The 26,280-nt window shown below is 39.4% G+C and overlaps 1 protein-coding gene and 1 pseudogene across 5 annotated transcripts in view; one reads left to right on the forward strand and one right to left on the reverse strand.

Moving 5' to 3' along the window:
• Stox2 (storkhead box 2) overlaps window positions 1–26,280 on the reverse strand; it is a 258,791-nt gene that overhangs the window by 34,401 nt on the left and 198,110 nt on the right. Inside the window, exon 1 of one of the 5 annotated variants that reach the window (XM_045141919.1) lies at window positions 1,005–1,127. The exons of the other annotated variants lie outside the window; for them this stretch is intronic. Coding sequence (XP_044997854.1) covers window positions 1,005–1,029 — 25 coding nt within the window. The 5' untranslated portion in view covers window positions 1,030–1,127. Of the gene's footprint in view, window positions 1–1,004; window positions 1,128–26,280 lie in introns of those variants that run through there. 5 annotated transcript variants of the gene reach the window in all.
• LOC105944621 lies at window positions 1,063–20,378 on the forward strand (annotated as a pseudogene).

The raw sequence follows: 26,280 nt of genomic DNA on the forward strand, positions 1-26,280 counted from the left end.
CAGACATAATTTCAAGCTTCTATGGGGTGTCTGTTGATCAGAACTCGGACATAGAGTTGTATTGCGAGGGATCTATGCACTAAGCTATCTCCCCAGCCCCTGACTGTATTTATAAGACACAAAGTACTATGTACAGAAACAACCTTAACAATGAAAATAAGAAACACGCTTTCTTTTCCTCTGTGGAAGAATGATGCAAAGAGAAAGGAGATGTTCAAGGAGGTTCATCAATATAGAGATGCATAATTTTAAAATGTTCCAATTATTCCTCTAAATTACATAAAGGATTCAACACACTGAGAAATATCTCTAGCACTGAAACTATGCATTTGAGGCGGCGGCAAAAATCACGTTTTCAGATATGCCATGCTTCACTTTGGCAATGAAGCATGGGATGTATTTTTCCCATTCACCATTCCACTATTATTTTTTTTTTTAAGTTTTTGTGTGAACAATCAATGCATGTTGTAAGAAAACAGTTCAGTATATTAACATTAAAATCCTAAAACAGACTCTAATGAAATATGCTTACTTCCTTAGTAGTCAGTATCAATAAGCAGCCTCATTAAGATTCTATCTAGTCTTGGAAGCCATCCCTGAGCATGTAAATCAGGCTCTCTTTATTTTAGCATGCTGCATGTGGGATGCAAGCCAAATAAACTACATTTCAAGGAATATGTTAATTAAGGTAGAAAACTTCAAGTAATGTTTACTGAATGCCTCCCATTGTGGAGTGAAAGAGATACTGCTGATGGAAATGTGCTTCAATTGCATCCTAGTATCAAATCCTCTGGCTGTTGACTTTCAGATCTGATGTGATGAGAGCTCATGCTGCCATGTCACATGCAGTAGGCAAACTTCACTGGAACACCTGGACTGTCTGAGAGAGAGGCAGGCTGAAGAAAGACCAGTTTTCAGAGTACAGCTTTTCTCCATCACATGGTGTTAACATATTACCATATTTCTTTGCATACAACTCTTGAAATAAAAACAGGGGGACCTACCTGACCCTTTCTGGACTGGCTCCATCCCTCAGGTAGCTTTGATGCTAAAGGCTGGTGCATGCTAGGGACACGCAACCAAGCCCAAGAAGGAGCCAGTAACAGAAATGGACGTCCTAGTATCTGTAATAAGAAGAGAGAGTAAACTTTCAAGTAACAGGATCTTCAATGAGCATTTCAGACTGGCTACTGCAGGCCTATGAAACACAATAAGAATCTAGTACTTTGCCTTGCCAGATATAGTTTTAAAAAAATGAGCTGCAAAATTCTTTCTTAGCAATCCATACAATTCAGGACTTGAGATGCTATAATAAGTTCAGTTCAAAAGCTAGCTAAAGGGCTGGAGAGATGGCTTAGCGGTTAAGGCACTTGCCTGCAAAGCCAAAGGACGCAGGTTCAATTCCCCAGTTCCCACATAGGGCCAGATGCCAAGGTAGCGCATATGTCTGGAGTTTGTTTGTAGTAGCTAAAGGCCCTGGTGTGCCCATTCTATCTTCTTTTTTTTTTTCTTTCTCAAGCCCAAACATCACAGCCACTGTACTGAGCTAATATCCCACTGCAGTGCTTTGGGAATCTGCAGTGTCACTCCTCTTTGGATTCTTCTCTGCAAAATGAAGTCATAGAGATGGAGCAGCCAACCTGACTTCTCACTACCCTGCCCAGAATCCTTTGTGAGCTGATGAGTCATTGCTCCAAGAAAAGCTACAGTCTGTGTGTGTCTGTTAGCTCTTTTGTTTGTGCAGTTTGAAGACTTGGATGGGGAAGGAGCCCAGGTGCAGGACTGCAAGGAGCACAGCCTCCTCTCCAAGGGACCCAGGTGCCCATGCATGTGTTAGTTCTGGTTATTTTGTTAAAACAGTAAAAAGGGCACATACTTCCAGATGCTTGAAGGAAGAACACACACATTAAATCACCAATACAGAATTATAGACCTGACACATTTTCCTCTTTTGTTTTGTTTTGTTAAGGCAGGCATTTCATTGTCACCAACGATGAGTCTCCCCACCCGTGTAAAATAGGCCATTCTACAATACACTGCACCAAAGTTTAGTAGCTGCAGCAAACAATTTGTCATGAATTCCAGTTACCATACAAGTCTTTGCAAGCACAGGTCTCATCATCCCTACAAGCCTTGCAGCCTGGGCAGCCAGCACAGGTCTGCCAAGAAAGGCAGCGTTGGGAATGAGGTCACTATGTCAGGAACTCATTCTCAGCGTGAGGTTCTCCCAAGCTTACAACACAACTGGTAGGAGTCATAGGATTTATTTACTTATTAATGTTGCTGCTTCATCTGGTTTTGTTCTTAAAAGAAATTCTATGTTTAAGATTAGTAAGGCAAAAAAATCAATTACCTAAGTAGGCAAAAATGTCTTTTTCACTGCACCATTTGTAACAAGCTCATTATTAACACAGACTGAATAACTCATGCATTTACTGTATGCACACACAAAGAATGATACATACACACATACATCCAACCCAGTAGCAGCAGAAGCACTGAAAAAACATACACATCCCAAAGAAAGGGGCTGAGGAGATGGCTCAGCCAGTAAAGTGCATGTCATACAAGCACTGGGACTGAAGTTAGGACTCTGAGTACCCACATGAAAGCCGTGCATGGTAGCAAATGCCTGTAATCCCAGTGCTGGAAAGGTGAGGGAATCCCTGAGGCTCTCTGGCCAGCTATTCTAGCCAAATCAGTAAGCTCTAGTTTCAATAAACATTTTCAAAAATAAGTAGAGAGCTATTAAGGATACACATGACATCAACTTCTGGCCTCCCCATGCACAAGCACTGCATAAAATGCACACACACACACAAACCTAAGCAAATTAGTGCACTCATATACATAAGGACAAATATACATAACACATGCATGTGAAAGAAAAATAGAGTCAAGAAGGAAAAAAATTAAGGAGGGATTGAATTCTATTAATACTGGCAGTAATATTGCCCAAATGCTGCCAGAGTAACACCAAAACAGTTATCATCATTCTCACCTCAGGAACCAGATAGATACCCATCAATTGTCCCATACTCAGAAGCCAGATAGATCTGTGCAGCAGATATGTTTGTATAGCAAAGTCACTCATAGCCTCATGGAAACAGGATCTAAGCTACAAAGGGGAGGTGCAACTGAAGCTAGGAAGTATAAACACATAATAAGGAGGCCTTCCAATTTTCTTCTTTCTCTCTCCCTCCCTTTCTCTACTATTTTTCCCTAGTATTTTGAGATACAATTTCACTCTGAGGTACAGGCCGGCTTCCAACTTACTACAACCTTCCTCTCTCAGCTTCCTCAGTGCTGGGATTATAAATTTAAGCCATTACACCTGGAAGATCATCCTAAACTCAAGTCCCACAAGAATCATTTCCACTTGTTACTTCTGTGATTCTGTCATTTACAAATACCTCCAACCATAGAATTCAGAGCCTGTTCCAAGCCAAGCACACCCTAGTCAACCTCTCCTGTCATTACTTTAAAATGATTCCCAGTCTGCCCTTGGGAGACAGAATAAACTAACTATCTTCTGTCTCCAGTAGCTACAAATGGGAACTTGTAACTTTTCTGGAGCTGCCTGTAATTGGGGATAACCAGCAAGCATTCAGACTATGTATGTATTTGTTGGCCAATTGATAGATTTGATTTGAATGCTACTTAAAATAGATCCTCTCTGGCACTTTGAAACCTTGAACCCCATGGGTTCTCTACTGATCTCACCTATCAAACTCCCTCTTAGCATGCTGTGGATACCAGCAGTAGTACATGCCTTTGTTACAGACTAGTCTTTATTACAGGTAGTCTAAGAACATAGTAGGTTTTTGGTTTAGTGTGCCACTGTCAATCCCACACTATAGCTATTAGTAAATCAGATGGTGCTTCATGTATTATTATTCTATGGACTGTCAAAATCCTCACACATTATAGCCGTATCAGCTTAATTAGAAAGGGTTTAGTCTTGCTTTTCCCCTGGTTCAGTGTTTTGCTTCCTCTTTTCACTTATCCCTGATGGTCTCATCTGTGCTATACCCGGAGCACCAGCGCTACCTGCCGAAGCACCTCTAAGTTCAATTCTCTGAGCTTGACTGGATCCTTAGTTATAAATTCACCCAAATGCATGTATTTCATCTGTGATGGCTAATACTCATTGTCAACTTGACTGCATTTAGAGTTATCTGAGAGACACACTTCTGGGCATGACTCTGTGCATTTCCCAAGAGATTTGCCTGAATAAAGAAGACCTACCTTGAATATGGCATCACCTTCCCATGGGTTGGAAAAATCAAACTCAGCAATAGCATTAATATTCATATTCTCTCTCACACCTTGACTGTGAACACAATGACCAGCCACTTCATGTTCCTGTCACCATGCCTTTCCTGTCATGATGTACTGAACCCTCAAACAAGCCATTGCTTCCTCAAGTTGCTTTTGTCAAGTGTTTGGTCACAGCAATGAGAAAGTACAACATCCTGATCTTATCAGGCATAATCTGATCACTGTAAGGTCAGAAAGCATACCTTATAAACACTTGTAACTTAAGAATGCAATGATGTCACTGCATGACAAATAAATCAAGGTCTGAATACAGCTAACTTTATCCCTGGCAACTTAAGACCCTTTGGGAAAGGCTAGGTCATTGTACCACCTCTTGACAGTTAAAGATTCAATGTTCTTCTGTGATATACATAAGATTACAATAGTGAGTGCAGAAAACAGTACAAGTATTCAAAGAGTTAGAAAATTACAAATAAAAATGTATTCAGATTTTCTAATACTTGAAGGTACACATTTTTGCCATCTTTATATGGGTCTATTCTGCTCATTGATAGAAACATCTAGTCCTTATGGGAATCCTGAAGGTAAGTACTGTGAGATTCCAATTTTCAAAAAGGGATTAACTCTTCCTCAAGGTGGCACAGCTGGTAAGTAAGCAGCAGGATCTGAATCCTGGAAAGCTGGTTCTAATGCCTGGGTTTTAAGTATCATACAAACTTCTCAATTATTGTAATAAAATAACTATTGGAAACATTTAAGAAGCCATTTTCTAAAATAATTAAAATCAAAGCCAACTTCTCATATGGAACATAGGGCCAATTATGATAAAGGTCACTGGCTGAATTCCTTCAACTGCAGGTCAGTACCTTTGTCTGGTTCGAGGACTTCTGCTGCCCTCTGGCCTCTAATGACTTTCATTAAGTGGCCATATAAACAAGTACAAAAGACCAGTCAAAATAAACACCAGATTTTCTTGCTGCCCTACTAATATGAAGATAGGTTTATGGTGGACACCTATTAACTTCAACTCAGAAATAAAGGCAAGAAAGACACTTCCAAGTTTTAGAAAGCAGTGAGAGGGGAAGGTCAAGGACTAATTCCAGCCATAATTAGCAGTTCTCCTCCCCTGTCTTCCCCCTGCTTCTTTTATCAGCAACTTCACCATTATAATAAAGATTTACAAACATCATCTAGAGAATCCCACTGGTGACCAGCTCAGTTGACGAGGTGTGAAGAGAAGTGGTACTTGGCACTTGACTGGTTTGTTGGCAGAAGATTAAATTGTAGCAGCATTAGTTATATAATCATGCAGAATTGTAATATATACTTGGTTGTTAAATGGTCCAGTGCAATCTTAGAGCTGCTGTACTTGAAGAAGTAGAAAGTAATAAATACCATTAAATCAATCAAAAATATTTACTGGTAATAGCTTGATATTGTAGAGTGGGCTTGTGTTGAGCCTAAACAATGGTACCAAACTGCCTGTATTTGATGAAAAGAAAACTAATAAATCAAATTAAAAAAAATATTTACTGGGTGTCTGACTGTTATGCCCTACAGATACTTGAGGAATTTAAGTACAAGTACATTGTCCATAACTCAAGGTATATAAATTGGTGCATAGACTTTTTAAAAAAATTGTTTACTTATATTTATTTGAGAGAGAAAGAGGGAGAGAGAATGGACACACCAGGGCTTCCAGCCACTGCAAACGAACTCCAGATGTGTATGCCCCCTTGTGCATCTGGCTAACGTGGACCCTGGGGAATCGAGCCTCGAACTGGGGTCCTTAGGCTTCACAGGCAAGCACTTAACTGCTAAGCCATCTCTTCAGCCTGTACAGACTTTTAAAATGAGGAGTGGAGAAGGTCTCTACCTTCCAATATGTTTGTAAATGCACTGAAGGAAATATAATATTCACATTTAAGTACAAAGAATACAAAACAGTATTAGTCAAATGGAGGCACAGGTAGATCACAAACATTTAGAAGAACCAGAAAAGGGCAAACTACTAGAATTTGACAGATGAGAGAAAAAGAGAAAGGACATCCTATGCCATACTGTATCATAAGCTCTATGAAGAGGGAGATTTAGCATATTTTGTGTTAAAGTATATTGCCTCATCATTGAATGAACACATGCTAAAGGAAGGGATGACAGGAGGGAGGAAGCAGGAGCCAAGGAAGGGAGGCCCAAGCATTCATTCTGGGAAGTAAAGAGAGCAAGCAAAAAAAAAAAAAAAAAAAAAAAAAAAAAGGTGGTTCAAGAAAATTTCGAGTGGACAACCTCTATTTGCCATGAATTTTACTCAGTATTTATACCACCCAGTAGTAAGTCTCATCCCTAAGAAACACCTACATGATCTTCACCCTCTTCAAACATAATTATTGCTAATCTTTTGGAACATAGGTAGACAGGAAAGCATGTTGATAATAAGGACTTCTAAGGGGATTCTGTGCCTCCCATCACCACTCAGAAACATTGATATTATTGCTTTTTTTTGTTTGTAAGAACACACCAATAAGGTAAAAAAAATTTCCCAGTTTATAACAATATCTTATTTAAAAGTCAATGAATATTATTTAGTCCAATATGTTTATGATGTTTGTTGCTCAGGTAAATATGAGGTATGTCTTTTATCCATATAGTTTAGATTTATATCTGAGTCATTAAGGATAGACAGAAATTATACCATGAGAACAAAGAAAGATGGCCATTTCTGATATAAGAGTCATCAAAGCAGATCAGTGAAGATAATAGAGAAGAAAGAAGTATTTGAGGTGGCTGCACAAAGTTGGTAGAAATGATTGGGATATCTTTCCACGCAGATCAGCACAAGGGTCATAACAATGGGGTTAGGAAGTTCAAGGTGTTTAGGAAAAAGGCTGGTAGTTTGTCTAGCTTGGGCAAGATGGATGGATTTATATGAAGTATATTAACAAGATAAAAGAGATAATCAGATTGGATAAGATTCTGAAGAACATTAAATTGATAGAGAAAAGACATACATTTTTACAGAGTGATGTCACTGATGTTGAATGAGGAGGTTCATCTGAAAAGAGGCATACAATATATGTGTTGCAGTCAGGTTCACATTGCTAGCAGAAATTACCTAACCAAGAGCAGCTTGTGGGTAATAGGGATTTTTTTGACTTACAGAATCAAGGGGAAGCTCCATGACGGCAGGGGGAAATTATGGCATGAGCACAGAGCGGACATCACCTCCTGGCCAACATCAGGTGGACAACAGGTACAGGAGAGTGTGCCAAACACTGGCAAGGGGAGACTGGCTATAATTCCCATAAGTCTGCCCCCAACAATACACTGTCTCCATGAGGCATTAATTCCCAAATCTCCATCAGCTGGGAACCTAGCATTCAGAACACTTATGTTAAGGGGACACCTGAATCAAACCATGGCAATATCCAAAGGGAAAAAATAGTTATTAAGAAAAGCCTATTGTGAGAAAGCAAGTAAGTGCAGAATGTTTAGTCATGGAAGAGAGAAAGCAAAAGAATGTAAAAAACTATTTCCATTTCATGAAAATACTATGTAAAATTTCCAGCATGAAATATCAAGATATTATCAGAAATGCATTTCTGACTGGGGATGTAGTTGAGTGGTAGCTTACACTAGACCCTGGTTCAAGTACCAGCAGTGGAAGGAAGGGAGGCAAGAAGGGAGAGAGAGAAGATAGTTTTCAGGAGTGTCACAAATACCTAACACTACTTGCCTAGACTTAAAAAAACAAAACAAAACAAAACAAAAAACAAAAAAAAACAAAACAAAAAAAAACCATTGCAGTAGCCTGACATTTGGAGTACTGGCCAAGGTGGACTATTAGTTCAAATTGAGAATTTAATTTTAGAAAAACACACAAACAAGAGCAACAAAAAAGTGGGAGACCAGGGCTGGAGAGATGGCTTAGCAGGAAAGGTGCATGTCTGTGAAGTCTAAGGACCCTGGTTCAATTCTCCAGGTCCCACATAAGCCAGATGCATGTGGCGGCGCATACGTCTGGAGTTCATCTGCAGTGTCTAGAGGCCCTGGCATGGCTCATTCTCTCTCTTTCAACCCCTCTTTCTGTCTCTAATAAATAAAAATAAAATATTTTTTAAAAAGTGGGAGACCAGGAGAGATGGCTAGGTAGTTAAAGAAACTTGTTTGCAAAGTTTGATAGGCTGATTTGATTCCTCAGTACCCACGTAAAGCCAAATGCACAATGCCACATGTGTCTGGAGTTCGTTTGTAGTGATAGGAGGCCCCTGTGTGCCCATTCTCTCTCAAATTAATAAAGAAATATTTTAAAAAAACAGAAAAAGAAAGAAAAAAATCTCTAAACAGAAATACCATGGCAACAGTAATAGATCAGATTTTCTGGTTGTACAAAAGCTGATAAGACACAAAATATAAATTCAACAAAAGCAGTTTCAAAACAGAAAGTTCTAAAGTTTTCAAGGCTTCTATATCTCAGGATTTACTGAGTTAAGTGTATTTTTGTAATGAAGGAATAAACAAGTTCAAGGTAATGTTGGATTAGATGCAACACAGTGTAGGCAAGGAAAGAAAATATTTTAAGAGAAAATGCATTTGTTATCCCTTTGAATATCAGAATATCAGCCTAGCATGAGGACTCTGGCTGTTCTGCTACTTACAGCACTTCTCAATACTCTTTTGATCAGATCAGTTCTCAGAGGATAAGGACCACAGAATAATAAAGTTTTAGAGACAGAAGAAATGCTGTAAATTATCTAGTACATTACCAGTTGACAGAAGATCATGCCCCAGCCCAAATGGGGGAAGTGACTTGCTCAGGTGACAAAGCACCATGTGTCTTGATTCTCAGTATCAACATCTACTATTTTACAACACTTAATAAAATATTATTATAAGAATGTTAAGCTCCAAGGTTTCTTCAGGTGTAGTATGGATTAGGACTTGAAAATTAAGTATGCAGACATCCAAAATTCCAAATTCTAGTATGGCATAAATTATTTTATTCTTCTTAGGTCTTCTAACCAACATCTAGAGAAAGAAAGGACAAGCTGAAATGAAAGTGAGAGAGCTGAGTATGGTGGTATGTATCTTTAGTAGTAGTGCTCAGGAGTCTGAGGCTGGAGGATCACAAATTCAAGGCCAAATGGAATATACAGAGAGTTCCAGGCTAGCTTTGGAAAACATCTCATAAACAAACAAAAAACAGAAGAGAAGGAAAAGGAAGAAAAAAAAATGATGAAAGAAAAAAAAGCAAAGGGACAAAGACAGATTCATTTTCCAATTAAAAGTGAAAACTGCAAATTTATTTTAATACTAAATGTCAATAAAGCCATGTGAAGGCACAGAAAGCTAATATACCATCCTTCTTAATTATATTATTATCCCAATGACATTTGGATTTGTGAATGTTATACCTCCAACCTGCTAGATTAAACATATGAGCATATCTCAGATACTCCTCCTTAATACTTCCTTTTTCAGGGGAGAGTGGAAGGATATTTTCAAAATCCTTATATATACAGGGTCAAACATAAGATTATATGTTAAAGACTCTCTGAAATTTGCACAAGCTATGCATTCTACTCCATAACAAATTGCTGCTTGACTATTAAAAATAATTTATTTATATTCAACAACATCCATATTACTTCCCAAAACTTGCAGGTGTGCTACTGACCATTTGGAGAGAGTACCTGTGTTTGTCTTGAGGCAACATCATAAGCCAGTCATTGTATGGTCCCAACCCCTGGGGACAAATATGCCCCCCATTTGGCAAGCAACAAGTATACTTAAAATATAACTGAGAATGTTATTTCCCAATTCCTTTTCAAAATTCTTATCAGTATTTCTTCTGCTTTAAAGGTATACCCAGAGCTCTTTTTGTTGAAATTAGTTACAAGGTCAAAAGTGAAGAAACTAAATTGCTTTATCACTGACTTAATTATGGCTGAGTTATCCTCTCTGTGGGATGCATTCCTCCTCTCTAAGATAAGATCAGGGAGAAGTATGAAGGGTCCAAAGACTGCCACGTTTTGGAAAAGACATAGCTATTGAAGTAACCTCTGACCTCAAGGTGTTTCCAATTAAGTGCAGAACAAAAAGTAAACACACATAAAACAAAGTACCACAATATTTCCCAAAATAGTTATGGGAGAGAGGGAAAACTTACTTAAATTAAGTCCAGATAGAATGTAAAAAGAAATACTGGCCAGACATTCCCATCACCAAGCTGAGCTTGGCATATCTGAGGTTGATTTCTCTCTCTCTCTCTCTCTCTCTCTCTCTCTCTCTCTTTCTCTCTCTGTCTCTCTCTCTCTCTCTCTCTCTCTCTGTGTGTGTGTGTGTGTGTGTGTGTGTGTGTGTGTGTGTGTGTGTGTGCATGCACCAGAAGTGTCTTCCTCATTACTCTGCACCTTATTTTTTGAGACAAGTTCTCTTATGAACCTGGAGCTCACTGATTCAACTAGATAGACTAGCTGGTCAATAAGATCTAGGGATTCTCTATCCCTGTCTTCCCAGTACTGAGATTATAGCCACACCAGCCTTTTATGTGGGCACTGGGGATCCAAACTCAGGTCCTCACACTTGTACAGTAAACACAGTTTTAAGCCTTTTTATATGTGTGTGTGTGTGTGTAAGAGAGAGAGAGAGAGAGAGAGAGAAGAGAATTGGCATGCCAGGGCCTCCAGCCACTGCAGTAGAACTCCAAGATGCATGTGCCCCCCACCCTTGCGCACATATGCAACTTTGCATGCTTGCTTCACTGTGTGTGTCTGGCTTAAGTGGGACCTTAGAGTCAAACATGAGTCCTTAGGGCTTTGCAGGCAAGTGCTTTTAACTGCTAAATCATCTCTCCAGCCCATGAATTGGCACTTCTTATAGACCCAACAGCACTTGTTAGAAAGAGTAAGCCTCAATGTAACATACACTTCACAATGCTTGGAAGTGCCTTTAACAGGCTGCTTCCTTGACATCTGAGCATATTCTGTGACTGGTGCCTACTGTCTCCTCTCATTCTAGTCCTACTAACCATAATGAAACTGGTTTAGATGTCTGTGTTCACCATATTCTCAGCAACTAGCAACAGCCAAAAATAGTTATCACTTTTTCATGACTTCACTTTTGAAGGTTTTAGTTACTCATAGTCAATCACAATCTGAATGAATTAAATGAGAAATTCCAGAATTAAAAAAACTGTAACTTGTAGTGTGAGGCTATGCTGTCCTACTTAATTCCACCTAGGATATGAATCATTTCCAGTGTATCTACATAAACTACTCATGCATCAGTTAGTAGCTTTTTATGAGGTCAACTGTTCTGGTTCCACAGCCTTGTGTTCAGGTAGTTCTTGCTCACTTTATGATAGTCCAAAGAACAAGGATAAGCAATGCATTCAGATATGCCAAAGACAGGCTATATGTTTCTTCATTAGGTGAACATACAAGAATAGATTAGTATAATTTTGCCACAGTATATTGTTATGATCATTCTATTTTATATTATTGATAACCTATTATTGGATATAACTTATAAATTAATCTTTATCATACTAATATATAGGAAAAACAGTATAATTAGGGTTTTTGTAGCATCTGTGACTTCAGGTATCCACTGAGACTCTCAGAACAACTTTTTCAATAGTAAGGAGAGTCTGCTGCACTTGAATTAAAAATTATTTAGGCTTTTGTTTGCTTTACACCTCCATTATTGCAAACATTTGCTCATTCACTAACATCTGTATATAAGTCAATACTGTTTCTCCTCCACAAATCCTGTCACAGAAGTCAGATCACTCAGCTTTATTAATAAAGTAGTCATAGAACCAGAAAAGGCCACAAAATCTTGACGCCAAGAAATAAAAATTTAATTATAGGGCTGGATAGATGGCTTAGCAGTTAAGGCATTTGCCTGCAAAGCCCAAAGGCCCATGTGAGCCAGATGCACAAAGTGGCACATGTGTCTAGAATTCATTTGCAGTGGCTGGAGGCCCTGGCATGCCTTTTCTCTCCCTCTGTCTCTTGCTTTCTCAAATAAATAAATTGAAATAAAAATTTAAAATTTACTTATATTCTCTCTTGTCTTGCTAAAATTAATGGATATAAGTAACATAATTTCAGGCCTGAAGATAGCTCAGTGGTAGAACACTTAACCTACTATGTGCAAGGTTCCTGGGTTAGACTCTTCAGCACTGACAAAAATAACAATAAAAAAAAAAACCCACTCAGATGTGGTGATATACTCAGGAGGCAGAGAAAGAGGATTAGAATTTTTAGGATATCCTGGACTTAATAAGCAAAACCCTGTTTTTTTAACATCTAATTAAAATTTAGGAGCTGAAGAGATTGCTCAATGGTTACAAACACTTGCTTGCAAATCTGCCAGCCTATTGCAGTCAGGTTCACATTGCTGCCAGAAAACACTTGACCAAGAGCAACTTGTAGGGGGAAAAAGGGTTATTTTGGTTTACAGGCTCGAGGAAAAGTTCCACGATGCCAAGGGGAAATGATGGCATGAGCAGAGGGTAGACATCACCTCCTGACCAACATAGGTAGACAATAGCAACAGGAGAGTGTGCCAAACTGTCATGGGGAAACTGGCTATAACACCCATAATCCCATCCCCAACAATACACTGCCTCCAGGAGGCATTAATTCCCAAATCTCTATCAGCTGGGAACCTAACATTCATAACACCTAAGTTTATGGGCGACACCTGAATCAAATCACCACACAGCTCAACTTCAATTTTTTAGCATGCACATAACACCTCAAGAAAATGGTACACTCATATGTGACCCCAATGAGCCTATGGCAAAACAACAGAGACCAAATCTGAAAAAGAAAGTAGAAGGACAAACAGCTAAAGTTGTCCTCTGACTTCAACATGAGCACATTTGCATCGTGCATATGCATATTCATTAAAAAAAAACAACTCCATTCTGGCTGAGGAGACAGCTTACTTAGTAAATAGTTGCCTACCAAGCATGAAGACTTGAGTTCAATCTCTAGAATTCACATTAAAAAAAAAAAAAGCTGGGTATGACGGTACATGCTTGTAATCCCAGTGCTGGACAGGCAGAGGCAGGGAGACACCTGGAGCTCACTGGTCAGCCAGTTTAGCCTAATTAGAAAAGATCCAGGCCAATCAAGGACTCTGTCTCAAAAAAAGGTAGATGGAGCCGAAGGAGTAACATCCAAGACTGTCATCTGGCATCCATATGTGCATGGGTAAATTTTAACTCACACGCATGCATCTGCACATACATGTACACACATACACAATCTCTTCTGACAATGTTATTTAATTGGTATTTTAAGCCTTTAATATATGATGGTGCCAAGACGGAGGAAGACAGAGACCAATGACAATAGAGATACACCTCCTTGGCACCACAGTTCATCAGGAAAAAGGCTTTCCACCATCATAGTCTTAGGTGCTTGTCCAGTTCTTAGTGCTGCTGTGCCGTAACTACACACTGGGGAAGAAGAGAACAAAAGAAAACAAAACACTACAGTGACTTCCCCACTCACTCTATGCTCAGTAGGGTGTTCCTTGGCTGAGAAAGTACAGGCTTATTTTGAAGACCTTTCTGTCCACACCAGTGTGCCCTTCTAAGTTTTGGGCTACTAAGTGAGTCTACTTAGATGAGAGAATAGGATACACAATATATATACTAGTTTGGTTTTGTTTTGAATTCTGACCTCCTTTCCCCATATACTTGCTACCACCTACTTTTCAGAATTTTCAAAGAGCTGCTGGATACATTTTGCCCAGATTTACAGCTACATTCAGTAGCACTGTGTTTGCTCAAATACAGAATCAGAGTGGGGTGAACCAAACCTAAGTATAGGACTAAAAAAAGTTAAAAAGTGGGGCTAGGAGATGGCCCAGCAGTTAAAGGTATTTGCTTGCAAAGCCTGCCAGCCCAGGTGCAATTCCCCAGTCACCCACGTAAAGCCAAATAGGCACATTTACATTAGAAAGATACCCTGGTGTCCCCCTACAATCAATATACACAATATTTTCTTAAAGAAATAATCAGGGGCTGGAGAGATAGCTTCATGGTTAAGGTACTTGACTGTGAAACCTAAGGACCCAGGTTTGATTCCCCAGTACCCATGTAAGCCAGATCCACAGGTGGCACATGCACATGCACATGGAGTTCTTTTACAGTGGCTAGAAGCCCTAGTATGCCCATTCTCTCCCTCTCGCTCTACCTGCCTCTCTCTTTCCTCTCTCATCAAATAAATAAGTAGAAAACAATTTGAAAAAAGAAACAATCCATAATTTCTATTGTTTAAAAATTTCACTGTGATAGAAGTAAATCCATTCACTTTGCTCTTTAATGATTGGCTTTTATTTGGGAGATGATGTAGTTATTTCTTTCTTCTTTTTAAAAATTTTTACTTATTTATTTATTGGACAGAGAAAGAGGGAAACAGAGAGAGGGACAGAGAGACACAAAGACACACACACACACACACACACACACACACACACAGAGAGAGAGAGAGAGAGAGAGAGAGAGGAAGAGGGAGAGGGAGAGGGAGAGGGAGAGGGAGAGGGAGAGGGAGAGGGAGAGGGAGAGGGAGAGGGAGAGGGAGAGAGAATGGGCATATCAGGGCCTCCAACCGCAAAGAAACTCCAGATATGTGCACCCTCTTGTGCATGTGGCTAACATGGGTCCTGGGGCATCAAGCCTTGGTTCTTTGGCTTTGCAGGCAAACACCTTATCTGCTAAGCCATCCCTCCAGCCCAGTTTCTTTTACTTTGTTTTAAGCTGTTTCAACTTCAAAAAGATTCCATTTCACTTCATCCACTTCCCACATTTCCAAGCACTCTTCTCCACCTCTGTGATAATGGTGGAAAGATGTGGCTAACTACAAGTTTCCTGCTTAACTGTGATTCTCACCTCTTTGGCACAATATGTTTTCAGGTTTACTAATAAGAAGGTAAACTGAGTGACAGCATGCTGACCTTCCTTTCCTCAAGTCCACTGTCTGGCACAAGTACTGAAGGAGGGTAGAGTTAGTGTGACTGGATCCCTAAAGGGGTATAAAGGGCAGGAAAGTTTTTCTTTTTTCTTTTTTTTTTTGGTTTTTCGAGGTAGGGTCTCACTCTAGCTCAGGCTGACCTGGAATTCACTATGTAGTCTCAGGGTGGCCTCGAATTCTCGGCGATCCTCCTACCTCTGCCTCCCGAGTGCTGGGATTAAAGGCGTGCGCCACCACGCCCGGCTGGGAAAGTTTTTCTTATCTCTTGCCTATTTCCAAAGAACTGTTTTTCCACAGTCAGGACCCCTCCTGGGAGGGAGATCTTTCATAGGACTTAAACACTGTGGTTGGTCAAGCTAAACTAGTCTCTTCCTGAGACATCCCCTAGTCCTAACCAACTAACTGGCCCTCTGGTTTACCTGGGCTCAAAAACACCACCCTAAGGTTATAAATACCTTTACAAGCGGAGGACAGGCTCTCTCCTCTAATCACTTGAGAACTTCCAGTTGTGGATAAATATTTCCCTAGGCTGGGCCTGGGCTGGCTTGGGCCACACTGCACAGAGAGGAGTGATAGGCGCTTTCAAAGTCTCCTTCCTTAGCTTTGGCTAAAACAACAACTGGGAGGAGAAACAAGTAGAGGCCTGGACTTTCCCCCAGGAATGTTCAGTCTTTCTCTTCCTGTTTCCAGTTATTGATATTTATATATCCCAGAATAGTAACATTCAAATATGCTCAGCTTATGTGTACGACTTCTATAGTTCATTACCTCATAAAATTCCACCCAAAACTTAACTCTCAAACCTTATGCCTCAACAATATTATGGTCCTGCAGAAATAGCAGACCCATGGGCTAGGGAGATTGCTCAGTGGTTAAAGTACTTGCTTGCAAGGCCTGTCAGTCCAGGTTTAATCCTCAGTGCCCAAGTAAAGCCAGACGTATAAAGTGACCCATGCATCTGGAGTTCATTTGCAGTGGTCGAAGGCCCTGGTGTGCTCTCTCATACATAAATAAAATATTAAAATAAATAAAACATTAAAATAACTAACATACCAAAATTCTTATGGCCTTCTCACTGGAGCATGTAACCCAGTGGTGATCTTTGTTTTAAATTTTGTTTATTTTTATTTATTTATTTGAGAGCAACAGACAGAGAAAGAAGGAGAGAGAGAGAGAAAGAGAGAGGGAAGGAGGGGGAATGGGCACATCAGGCTTACATGGGTACTGGGGAATTGAGCCTCAAACTTGGGTCCTTAGGCTTCATAGGCTTAACCGCTAAGCCATCTCTGCAGCTGCCTGCCCCTCCCCCCCCGCAGTGGTGATCTTAATACAATCCCTATGAAATCCATATTCATATTATATATGCTAAGGTATTCATTCATAATAGGATAGTGAAATGTTTGTTGACCAGAACCCTTGGGAGGAGCTCAGGATGAATGGATGTCATATTTGTAATTCTACTCTATTAATGAGGAAAATCTGAATACATGCAGCATGAGCCTATTTGCTAGAAAGGCTTATGTATAATAGATCAACTTTCCAATTTTAGCCAAATGGGGGTGATTTTCATTTCTGGCCACTGGAAGCAACTCTAGACAGGGACAGAATGGAGACCAACAGGCATGGTTGCTTGGTGCAGATGCCTCCCACTTGCTGTCAGCATAAGTCACTGGCTTTGCACATAGGTGTACCACTCTTCAGTATAATTCCTCCATGAACACTTATGCAGACCCTGATACAACAGTCTGGTGGGAGAACATAATGTAACCTGGGTGAGAAAACGGGGTCCTGGGCTTCTCAGTGAGAGACAAATCAGGCCCACCTATGTCTAAGGGATGATCTAAATGGAATCAGCAAGCTCTTTGCTGACAGGTAGGCAGAGGACAACTACTGGAAATGTTTGAAGCATACCACACTTATCATCATAAGATTACAATGTGAGCAGAAGTTATTTCTGAGTCAGAGATGTGGGATTTGAGTTCTTAGTGAGATTAGAACTCCAATCCAAGTCCTTATCCACATTTAGCAAAAAATTGAAAAGCAGACACAAAGAGTAAAATTATTAAAGATTTACTTTAGGAAAGAATATGGGTTGAGAAAACATGTAAAGCACTCTTGCTGAGAAGCTGGGAGGGGTTCCTGAGCAGGTTAATATGTTGGGATTTTTAAAATAAACTTGGGGCTTTGTTATAACCTTGGAAATATAAATTAAGAGGCACTTAGGATGTGTTTCATAGTTAGGCTTAGGTGCATACACAGCAGAGACCTTTATTGGTTGGTGGGCACACAGGAAATGTACATAGGCAATAATAATGGGGTAAATGATATTGGAGGAGGAGAGTGTCACAAAACACTCACCTGGAATCCCAGCCATTGTTAGCTTCTGCCCTTTCCCTAGCAACAAGTGATCTTGGGAGATGTTAGCTTATGTAGGAAGTAGGGAAACTAGAAGGGGAACTTGAGAATGCAGCTTTTATAGGTCACCATCCAGAATGGTGTGGGACTTTATGGTGATGCAGCTTCCTTTGAGTTGACCACATTTCTGTAAGTAAATATTTCCACATCCATGCTCTGTAAGTAACCCTAATAAACTCATTGGTTCACCAAAATTGGATTTTGGTAAAACTGTGCAATGATCTATTGTTTGTGCTCTATCTGGGGTGAACAGACATGTGTTCCCATCACCCCAGGGAAAGTTGCATATGACAGACACACTTTATGTTAAAGGTGAAACTTTGGTTAATCAAACTATGGCTTACTAATTCCCTCAAGAGACATATCAATTTAATATTTCAAAATTATAAAAGCAGAGTTAATATGTTGGTGATAAGCAAACAAAAATTAACTTTTAATAGTAAATGTTTATGAATATTAGATGTTAATATAATTTTAAATGTATGAAATTTAGCCAAACACATTGTAAGCTCTTTTTAAAAAAATATTATTTTTGTTTATTTATTTGAGAGTGACAGAGAGAAAGAAGGAGGGAGGGAGAGAGGGAGGGAGAGAGAGAGAGAGAGAGAGAGAGAGGGAGGGAGAGGGAGAGGGAGAGAATGGGCATGCCAGGGCCTCCAGCCACTGCCAACAAATTCCAGACACATGCGCTCCCTTGTGCATCTGGCTAAAGTGGGTCCTGGGGAATCCAGCCTTGAACCAGGGTCCTGAGGCTTCACAGGCTAGCACCCAACTGCTAAGCCATCTCTCCAGCCCACACTGTAAGCTCCTTTATAATAAAAGGATCATGGTATAATCTTTCTCTTCCTTAGTTTTCTTTTTTATTCCTTTCCCTCAGCCACACTGAGTTTTTAATGTGTTTTGAGTAGCACATACATTGAACAGACTATACTCTTAATGACTTGTACATATCAGTATTTTTTTCTGTTACCTTTAAAAAAAATCACTATGTCTAGAACATTCACATTTTGTAACAAAGAAGTCAGTTCTCATAGGAATAGCAAAACTGGCCTCTTTAAAGTCCCACACCTCATAAATGGCTTGTTTTAAGAACAAATGGCTGATGAAGAAAGGCATTATTCCCAGTGAGATACAATGTTCTATTTCTTTAGCTAGAATGTGAAACACTCTTGCCTACATAGCATAAAATCATATGTACTTAATCATTATAAGTACTTAATATTTCATCTACTACTTACTTTTTATCTATCTATAACCTGCCTCTCCAATTCAGCCTGCACTGGTAACAAAGATGCTTTTAAGAAATTGGCTTGGGGCCACAAAGTGGTCCAGGAAAAAGTGTTGGTTTCTGTAGTGGTGCAAGTGGTAGTATCCTGAGCTGCCCAGAACTGACCACCTAAGAGGTGGGTGAATCAGGACTTACAAATCTATCTGAAGGAAATCTGTGTGCTGTGTGGACAATTATTAGTTTAGCAGTCCACATGAAAAGAAGGAAAAATAAGGAAAACATAAGAAGATTTTAATAAAGATATAACATTCCTGGATTTAAAAAAGTAACCTTTTGGCCAGATGTGGTGGCGCATGCCTTTAATCCCAGCACTCGTGAAGCAGAGGTAAGAGGATCGCTGTGAGTTCAAGGCCACCCTGAGACTACACATAGTGAATTCCAGGTCACTCTGAGCTAGAGTGAGACCCTACCTCAAAAAACAACAAAAACCTCACCAAAACTACAACAAGACCAAAAAAAACAAAAAAACAAAAAACCAAAAAACCAAACAAACTTTTATTAAATGGTTGCAGGCACAGTGAGCAAGTTGTCATTACCAATGTTGGGTCTTCACTGCTCTGTCCCTTGAAGAACCAAGCATGCCTAAGCCCACTCGGCCTTTCTCTTTTCCACCTGTCTTACAACTTAGCGACCATATTTGAGGCACGCCTGGTCCAGGGCTCCATCCTGAAGAAGATGCTGGAGGAGCTCAAGTATCGCATCAACAAGGCCTGCCGGGACATCAGCTCCAGTGGCATGAACCTGCAAAGCGTGGTCTCCTTGGTGCAGCTCACCCTGCACTATGAAGGCTTTTACACCTACCACTGTGCAATCTGGCCATGGGTGTGAACCCCACCAGCATGTTCAACATATTATAAAGTGTGTGCTGACAATAAAGACATCTTACACTAAGGGCTGATGATAATACTGATACTTTGGCACTAGTATTGAAGCAACATATCAAGAGAAAGTTTCAGACTCTGAAATGAAGTTAATGGATTTAGATGTTGAGCAACTTGGAATTCCAGAACAAGACTACAGCTCCGTAGTCAAGATGCCTTCTGGAGAATTTGCACATATATGCCGAGATCTCAGTCATATTGGAGATGCTATTGTAATACCCTGAGCAAAAGATGGAATGAAGTTTTCTGCAAGTGGAGAACTTAGAAATGGAAATAATAAGTTGTCACAACTGAGTAATGTGGATAAAGAGGATGAAGCTGTTGCCATAGAAATGAATGAGCCAGTTCAGCTAACATTTGCACTGTGGAACCTGAACTTTTTTACAAAAGCCACTCGACTTTCTCCTATAGTAACATTCAGTATGTCTGCAGATGTCCTGTGTTGTGGAGTATAAAATTACTGACATGGGATATTTAAAGTACCACTTGGCTCCCAAGATTGAGGACCAAAAAAGAACTTAGATGTTGATAGGACCTGAGGAAACAGCCTTTGCTGAAGTCTCTGTCACCAAATATGTACCTTGAGTACATATGTAGATAGTGTTTTCCGTAAATAACCTGTTTTTTCTTTCCATTCCCTACAATTTGTTGATTGGTCTTAATAACCTATTTTGGCTTTAAAAATATTCTTGGCAGTTTTTATAACAAAGGTCTTGACTTATATACAGTTTCAAGAAATGTTTTTTAACTTAAAATTTACTGAAGTCTCAAAAAAGCCAACCATTTATTATATTATGCTCTTCTGTCCAAGTGTGTGTGTGTGTGTGTGCATGTATGTGTGTGTTAAATGTTCTTTCTTTTAATGCAGTGATGGAAACAGATGGTGGGTTTTTTTTTTTTGAACTTACGTATCAGAACTAAAAATCAGCAATATTCTATTAGTCCACACAAATGTTATTGAAGGGTTCTTAGTAATGTCCACAGATCTGAGGACTGTAAAACTTGATTTCATACAGCAGAGGTCTCCAGAGACAGATACCCTGGAACATCCCCATTTCCACTGTGGTGCCCAGATTTTAAAATTCAGTTTCATGTTTATTTTGTTAACACAAAGCATTAATATTTGCTCTTCAACTCATGTCAGTTTTTTGGCTATGTTTTAAGTGTACTAATTTATTGTTCAAGTAGGTACTTCACTGTTCTTCCTTACACTTGTACCTTCTGCTTAAAAAGAAAAATACACATTGGGCTGGAGGGATGGCTTAGTAGTTAAGGCGCTTGCCTGCAAAGCCAAAGACCTTGGTTCAATTCCCCGGGACCCATGTAAACCAGATGCATGAGGTGGAGCATGTGTCTGGAGTTCATTTGCAGCAGCTGGAGGGCCTAGTGCATACACACACACACACACACACACACACACACACACACACACACACACATTCTCTCTCTCTCTTTCCTCTCCCTCTTTCAAATAAATACATAAATAAATAAAATATAAAAATACACTTTCACAATCTGTATTCCAATGTTAGCATTATGTTATTGGTTTATAAGTATTAAAGTTTCCATACATTTTAGCATATATTTTCCTAAACCAAATTGGGTGACATTTACAATCAACAAAGGGTTCTAACTACTTTCCTTCTTCATATCTCCATAACCCAACAAATTTGCAATTTTAACCACTTCTCATTTCAGGAAACTAAAATAAAACAAAACAATTGGCAAATATAGCACTGCAACTAATTTGGGTGCATCTGGAGTGCCAAGCACATAACTGACAGTTGTGAGCACTACCAGTGGGTGGACAGTCTAAGTTCCAGCGACTCCTATGCTTTTCTTTATCATTTGAGACCCAAAATACATTTACCTTCCCTTACCATTTTTATTTCACTACTCAAGACCTCCATTTTTATCACTTCCTTTCTTCTGTTAATAACTGTCCTTTATCGAGTGTGAGTATAAACCAAGCATTATGCAAGAGACTTTGCACATACCATTTATTTCTCACAAAAGCCTTATGAAGTTAATTCTACCAATGTCATGTTTGGATGAAATCTGGGAAAGCTAGATAGTTCGTCCAACTTCGTTAACTGGTCACAGATGATTAACGGTGTAATGGCACATAATCACATTGCTATGGCACTAATGGAGTTATAACAAGGAAACAAGTTCTCAAGCAGACATCGACAAGAACAAGCTGATTGTGTAAACAGTCTGCAAAAGTACCTAAGAGATTAAGTTACATTTTCTGTATGTCCTACGCCATTTCTTCAAGTGAGGAAATTATTTGAACTTGTTGTTGAAGATGAATAACAACTATTTTTTAACTTTAGGAGTTTGTTTTGAGGAGTCACTGTCTTTCTCTCTTTACCATAGCCTTCCATATCCTTCTGCATTCCTGGCCAGTTAGAGGGAATGTGTGGCTTGTCCTAAGTCACTAACCTCCACATGCTGTTTCTGGAGGAACCTCTGCTAGAAAGGGGGTGTGATGACAGAGATAGGCTTCAGGGAACTTGGAGTACACATCACCATCATCCTGCCAATCAAGTGCAGAAGAACCAAGGAAAATGTTCATGGTTCTTTTCAGCTTGGGTTTTTGACTTCCAAACAGGTGCCATCCATTTCTTTGGGAAAGGTCTATCATCTGTAAATCACTAAAAGGAAATTGAGATTCTCAACTCAAATCTTGGGTCTGAGTTTGATCTTTCTATAACTGCTTCCTGAGACTATCACTAGAAAGGAGTAAGTTACAGGCTGGAGAGATGGCTCAGTGGGTAAAGTGCTTGCTGTACAAGCATGAGGATCTGAGTTTGGACCCAAGCACCCACTTACAAGATGGATGTGGTGGGCATATGGTTGTGATCCCACAGCTATGAAGGCAGAGACAAAAGGAACCCTAGGGTTTGCTGGCTAGTTCACCTGGTCAAATTACTAAACTCCAGGTTCATCAAGAATCCTCCAAAATAAGATGGAGGGTAAATAAGAAAGACATCTAACATGGACCTTTGGCCTCTACGCACATGTATACACATGAATGCATACCTGCCCAACGTGTATATCCACAGACATATGAATTTACATGCATAACACACACACACACACACACACAGGAGTGTTTGCAAGGGCTAAAACCTGAGGCCTCCTCTGTGCTCCAGCTACATCCTGACCATTCTCCCACTCACCATGCCAGTTCTCATCTTAAGCTCCACAGAGATGAGTGACATAACTCCCTCTCTGGCTCTGAAACTCTCCTTGGACTCGTAGACCTCCCTCTTGATTTTCCTCTCCCTCTCCTCTACACATCCCAGGGTTTCAGACCAAACATGTCCAAGACCAAATTTCTTTTTCCCATAAATCTGGCTACATCCTGCATCTCTTAATTTGATTGTTTGGGCTGTAGCAGTACCACCGAAGAAGAGTCGGTATAGCCAGTTGGCTGTCTGTCTGAATGTCTCTTTCCTTCTGCTTTCCCACTGGCCAGGTCACTGCCCCTAAACTTTACACTGGATTTCTAGGAAAAGCACATACTAATCTCCATAGACCCCATGTTAAAGGCAAGAAACTGTTCCCATTCCAAGGCTTCTTTCTTATCCCTGCTGATTTTATGCTGGCAAACTTCCAGGGCTCTAAATATACTGATACCAACTACATCTTTTATTTGATTTAAAAAAACAAAAAAACAAAAAAACAAGGCTTCACTATATAGCCCAGGCTGGCCCCCAACTCACAATCCTATTGCCTCAGCCTCCCAAGTGCTAAGATTATGGGTATGTGCTATTGTGCTCTACTTAAAACTTTCATTTTGAACTGATAAAACCAAGGCTGTTACATGAGATGACAAAATGTTCTAATCATATAAGAATGATATTCCTCTAGAGCAACTTACCAAAGTTGAAGAACAAATAATATTTCTCCTAACCCACTAGGAAAGGTGTCCCATTAAAGCTAAAAGAATTTGTTCACTTTAGCAATGAAATTAAAATAGGCACTAATATTGCCTGACTAGCTACCACATGGCAGGCGCCCTGTGATGCATCTGATTTATTTGTTCTAAGTCTCCAAAAAAGTGAAAGGGCACACATATCTAGAACTCAAATGGGATTCTGTCCAATATAAAAATATGCCATGCACCTTTCCACATCCCCTACCACCAATAACATACAGGCATAAAGAGTGGTGAAAATGCTAAGATGCATAACATAACTGTTTTGATTTAAATACAAAAATAGCATTTTTATATTTTTTTAATATATTTTATTTATCTGAGAGAGAGAGAGAGAGAAAGGCACAGACACAAAGAGGCAGACAGAAAGTTAGTATGGGTGGACCAGGGTCTTCTGCTGCTGCAAATGATCAGATTCACATACCACTTTGCGCATCTGGCTTTACGTGGGTACTGGGGAACTGAACCTGGACCATAAGACTTTGCAAGCAAATGCTGTAACTGGTGAGCCATCCCTCCAGCCCAGCATTTTCTTTTTTATTGGAATTTCTGATTTTAAGACTACAAAAATTTTAGGTGGATCAAGATGGGGAATGGATCAAGATAAAACCGTATTTGTTGATTAAAAAAAAATCAATAGAAAACTTGTCTAAGATTATGTAAAATTCATCCATTTTATATTTATGAGATCAAGAATACCCATTCTATATAAAATAAGATATGTACATCAAAACATATTTCATGCTTTAGTGTTGGTTTCAGTCCTTGGAGGACAAAAGGAAGATAAAGACACAGTGCTATCTACCTACAAGGAACCAACTTTTAGCTCAAGAAAGCTCAGAAATGTATCACTGATAAAAATAACATCTGGTAGGCAGGCATTAAGGCATTATGCAATCTGTACAATATCACTATATGTCAAGCCTAAACAATATCTGCTCCAAATATGGGAGTATTTGACATAGTAAAACCACAGAAGTGAGTAAAACATACCATATTAAGGGACAGTCTATGTCAAAAATCAGAAAATTAGTCTTCTCTAAATATAACATTTGAATATTAATTTAGCAGCCCATTTGAAAAATGTATTCTTTACAGCAACACTTCCTCCCTGATGTACTTGTCTAAGCAATTCAAGATAGAATCCTTCGTTAACAAGATAGATATACATTTCAAACTAGCCCCTATTTCAGTTATTAAGATTCTGAGTTAGCACACTATAAAGGTTTGTTTTATTTTATTGGAAATATTTTAATATGGATGAAATAAAGCCACTCAAAGTTATTTTGTCCAAAAGGAATGAGACAACAAAACAGATTAAGGACTTCCTTGAAAGTGGAGAGTCCTCAGGGGTTGGGATGGAGGAATGGAGACAAAAAAGGATAAAGGAATGGGAACATGATCAAATTACTGTATGGAGCTGGCGAGATGGCTTAACAGTTAAGGTGCCTGCCTGCAAAGCCAAAGGACCCAGGTTCAATTCCCCAGTACCCATGTAAATAAAGCCATAAGCACAAAGTGGTGCATATGTCTGGAGTTTGTTGGCAGTTACTAGAGGCCCTGGTGCACCCATTCTCTCCCTCCCTAAATCTGCCTCTTTCTCTCAAACAAATAAATATTCAAATTACTGTATGTTCATATATTTAAGTTCTCAATAAAACATTATTTTTCCCAGATAGTGGCACAGGACTATAATGCAAACATTTGGAAGGCTGAGGCAGGAAGATGACAAGGTTGAGGCTGGCCTGGGCTAAACAGTAAGAATCTGTCTCAAAAAATAAGCAATCAAGACCTTATTTTAGTGGCATTTTGTGAATGAAGCTGGGTATTTTATAAATGTGACCTTTGGATGTCAAGATAGAAATTCCACATGAAGGAATTCCTCTTCAGTAAAGACCCAGGTAAGCCTATGAGTCCATTCCCCTCATCTATACCTTAAGTGGTGACCAGCCTATCATGGTAAAGTATCAATTTAAAAACATTAGAATCTACAATGAAGTATAGTAGAAGAATTAAGATTTCTGTCTAACTCCAAAGCCTTAATACTCTTGACATTCTACCTTGCAGATTCCCTACTTGTAGTCTTCATTTAAAAGTTTGCTTTTCCAGCATAAACTTTCTGAAACTACTGTTCAAGTCTATAATCATGATGGGCTTTATGTTATGTTTGTAAAGGGCAAACTTTTATAGAAAAGTATTTGTGATTGCCTCAAATTATGTACCATCAGTCCTTTCCACATTCACAAAGGACCATGTTTGGGGAAACTTTACAGAGCAGCAATACATTATTTCTGAGTAAAGACCTCTGCTAAACTACTGGCTTCATTGATAATGTTAGTGATGAAACAATACTGCATTTGTGATTAATCCTTAGGCATCAGTCTTCCAATCAATCATGCTTTGTTTTTGTTTTTGGAGGTAGGGTCTCACTCTAGCCCAGGCTGACCTGGAATTCACTATGTAGTCTCAGGATGTCCT

Source organism: Jaculus jaculus, chromosome 1 (assembly GCF_020740685.1).
Source record: "Jaculus jaculus isolate mJacJac1 chromosome 1, mJacJac1.mat.Y.cur, whole genome shotgun sequence".
Classification (NCBI taxonomy): domain Eukaryota; kingdom Metazoa; phylum Chordata; class Mammalia; order Rodentia; family Dipodidae; genus Jaculus; species Jaculus jaculus.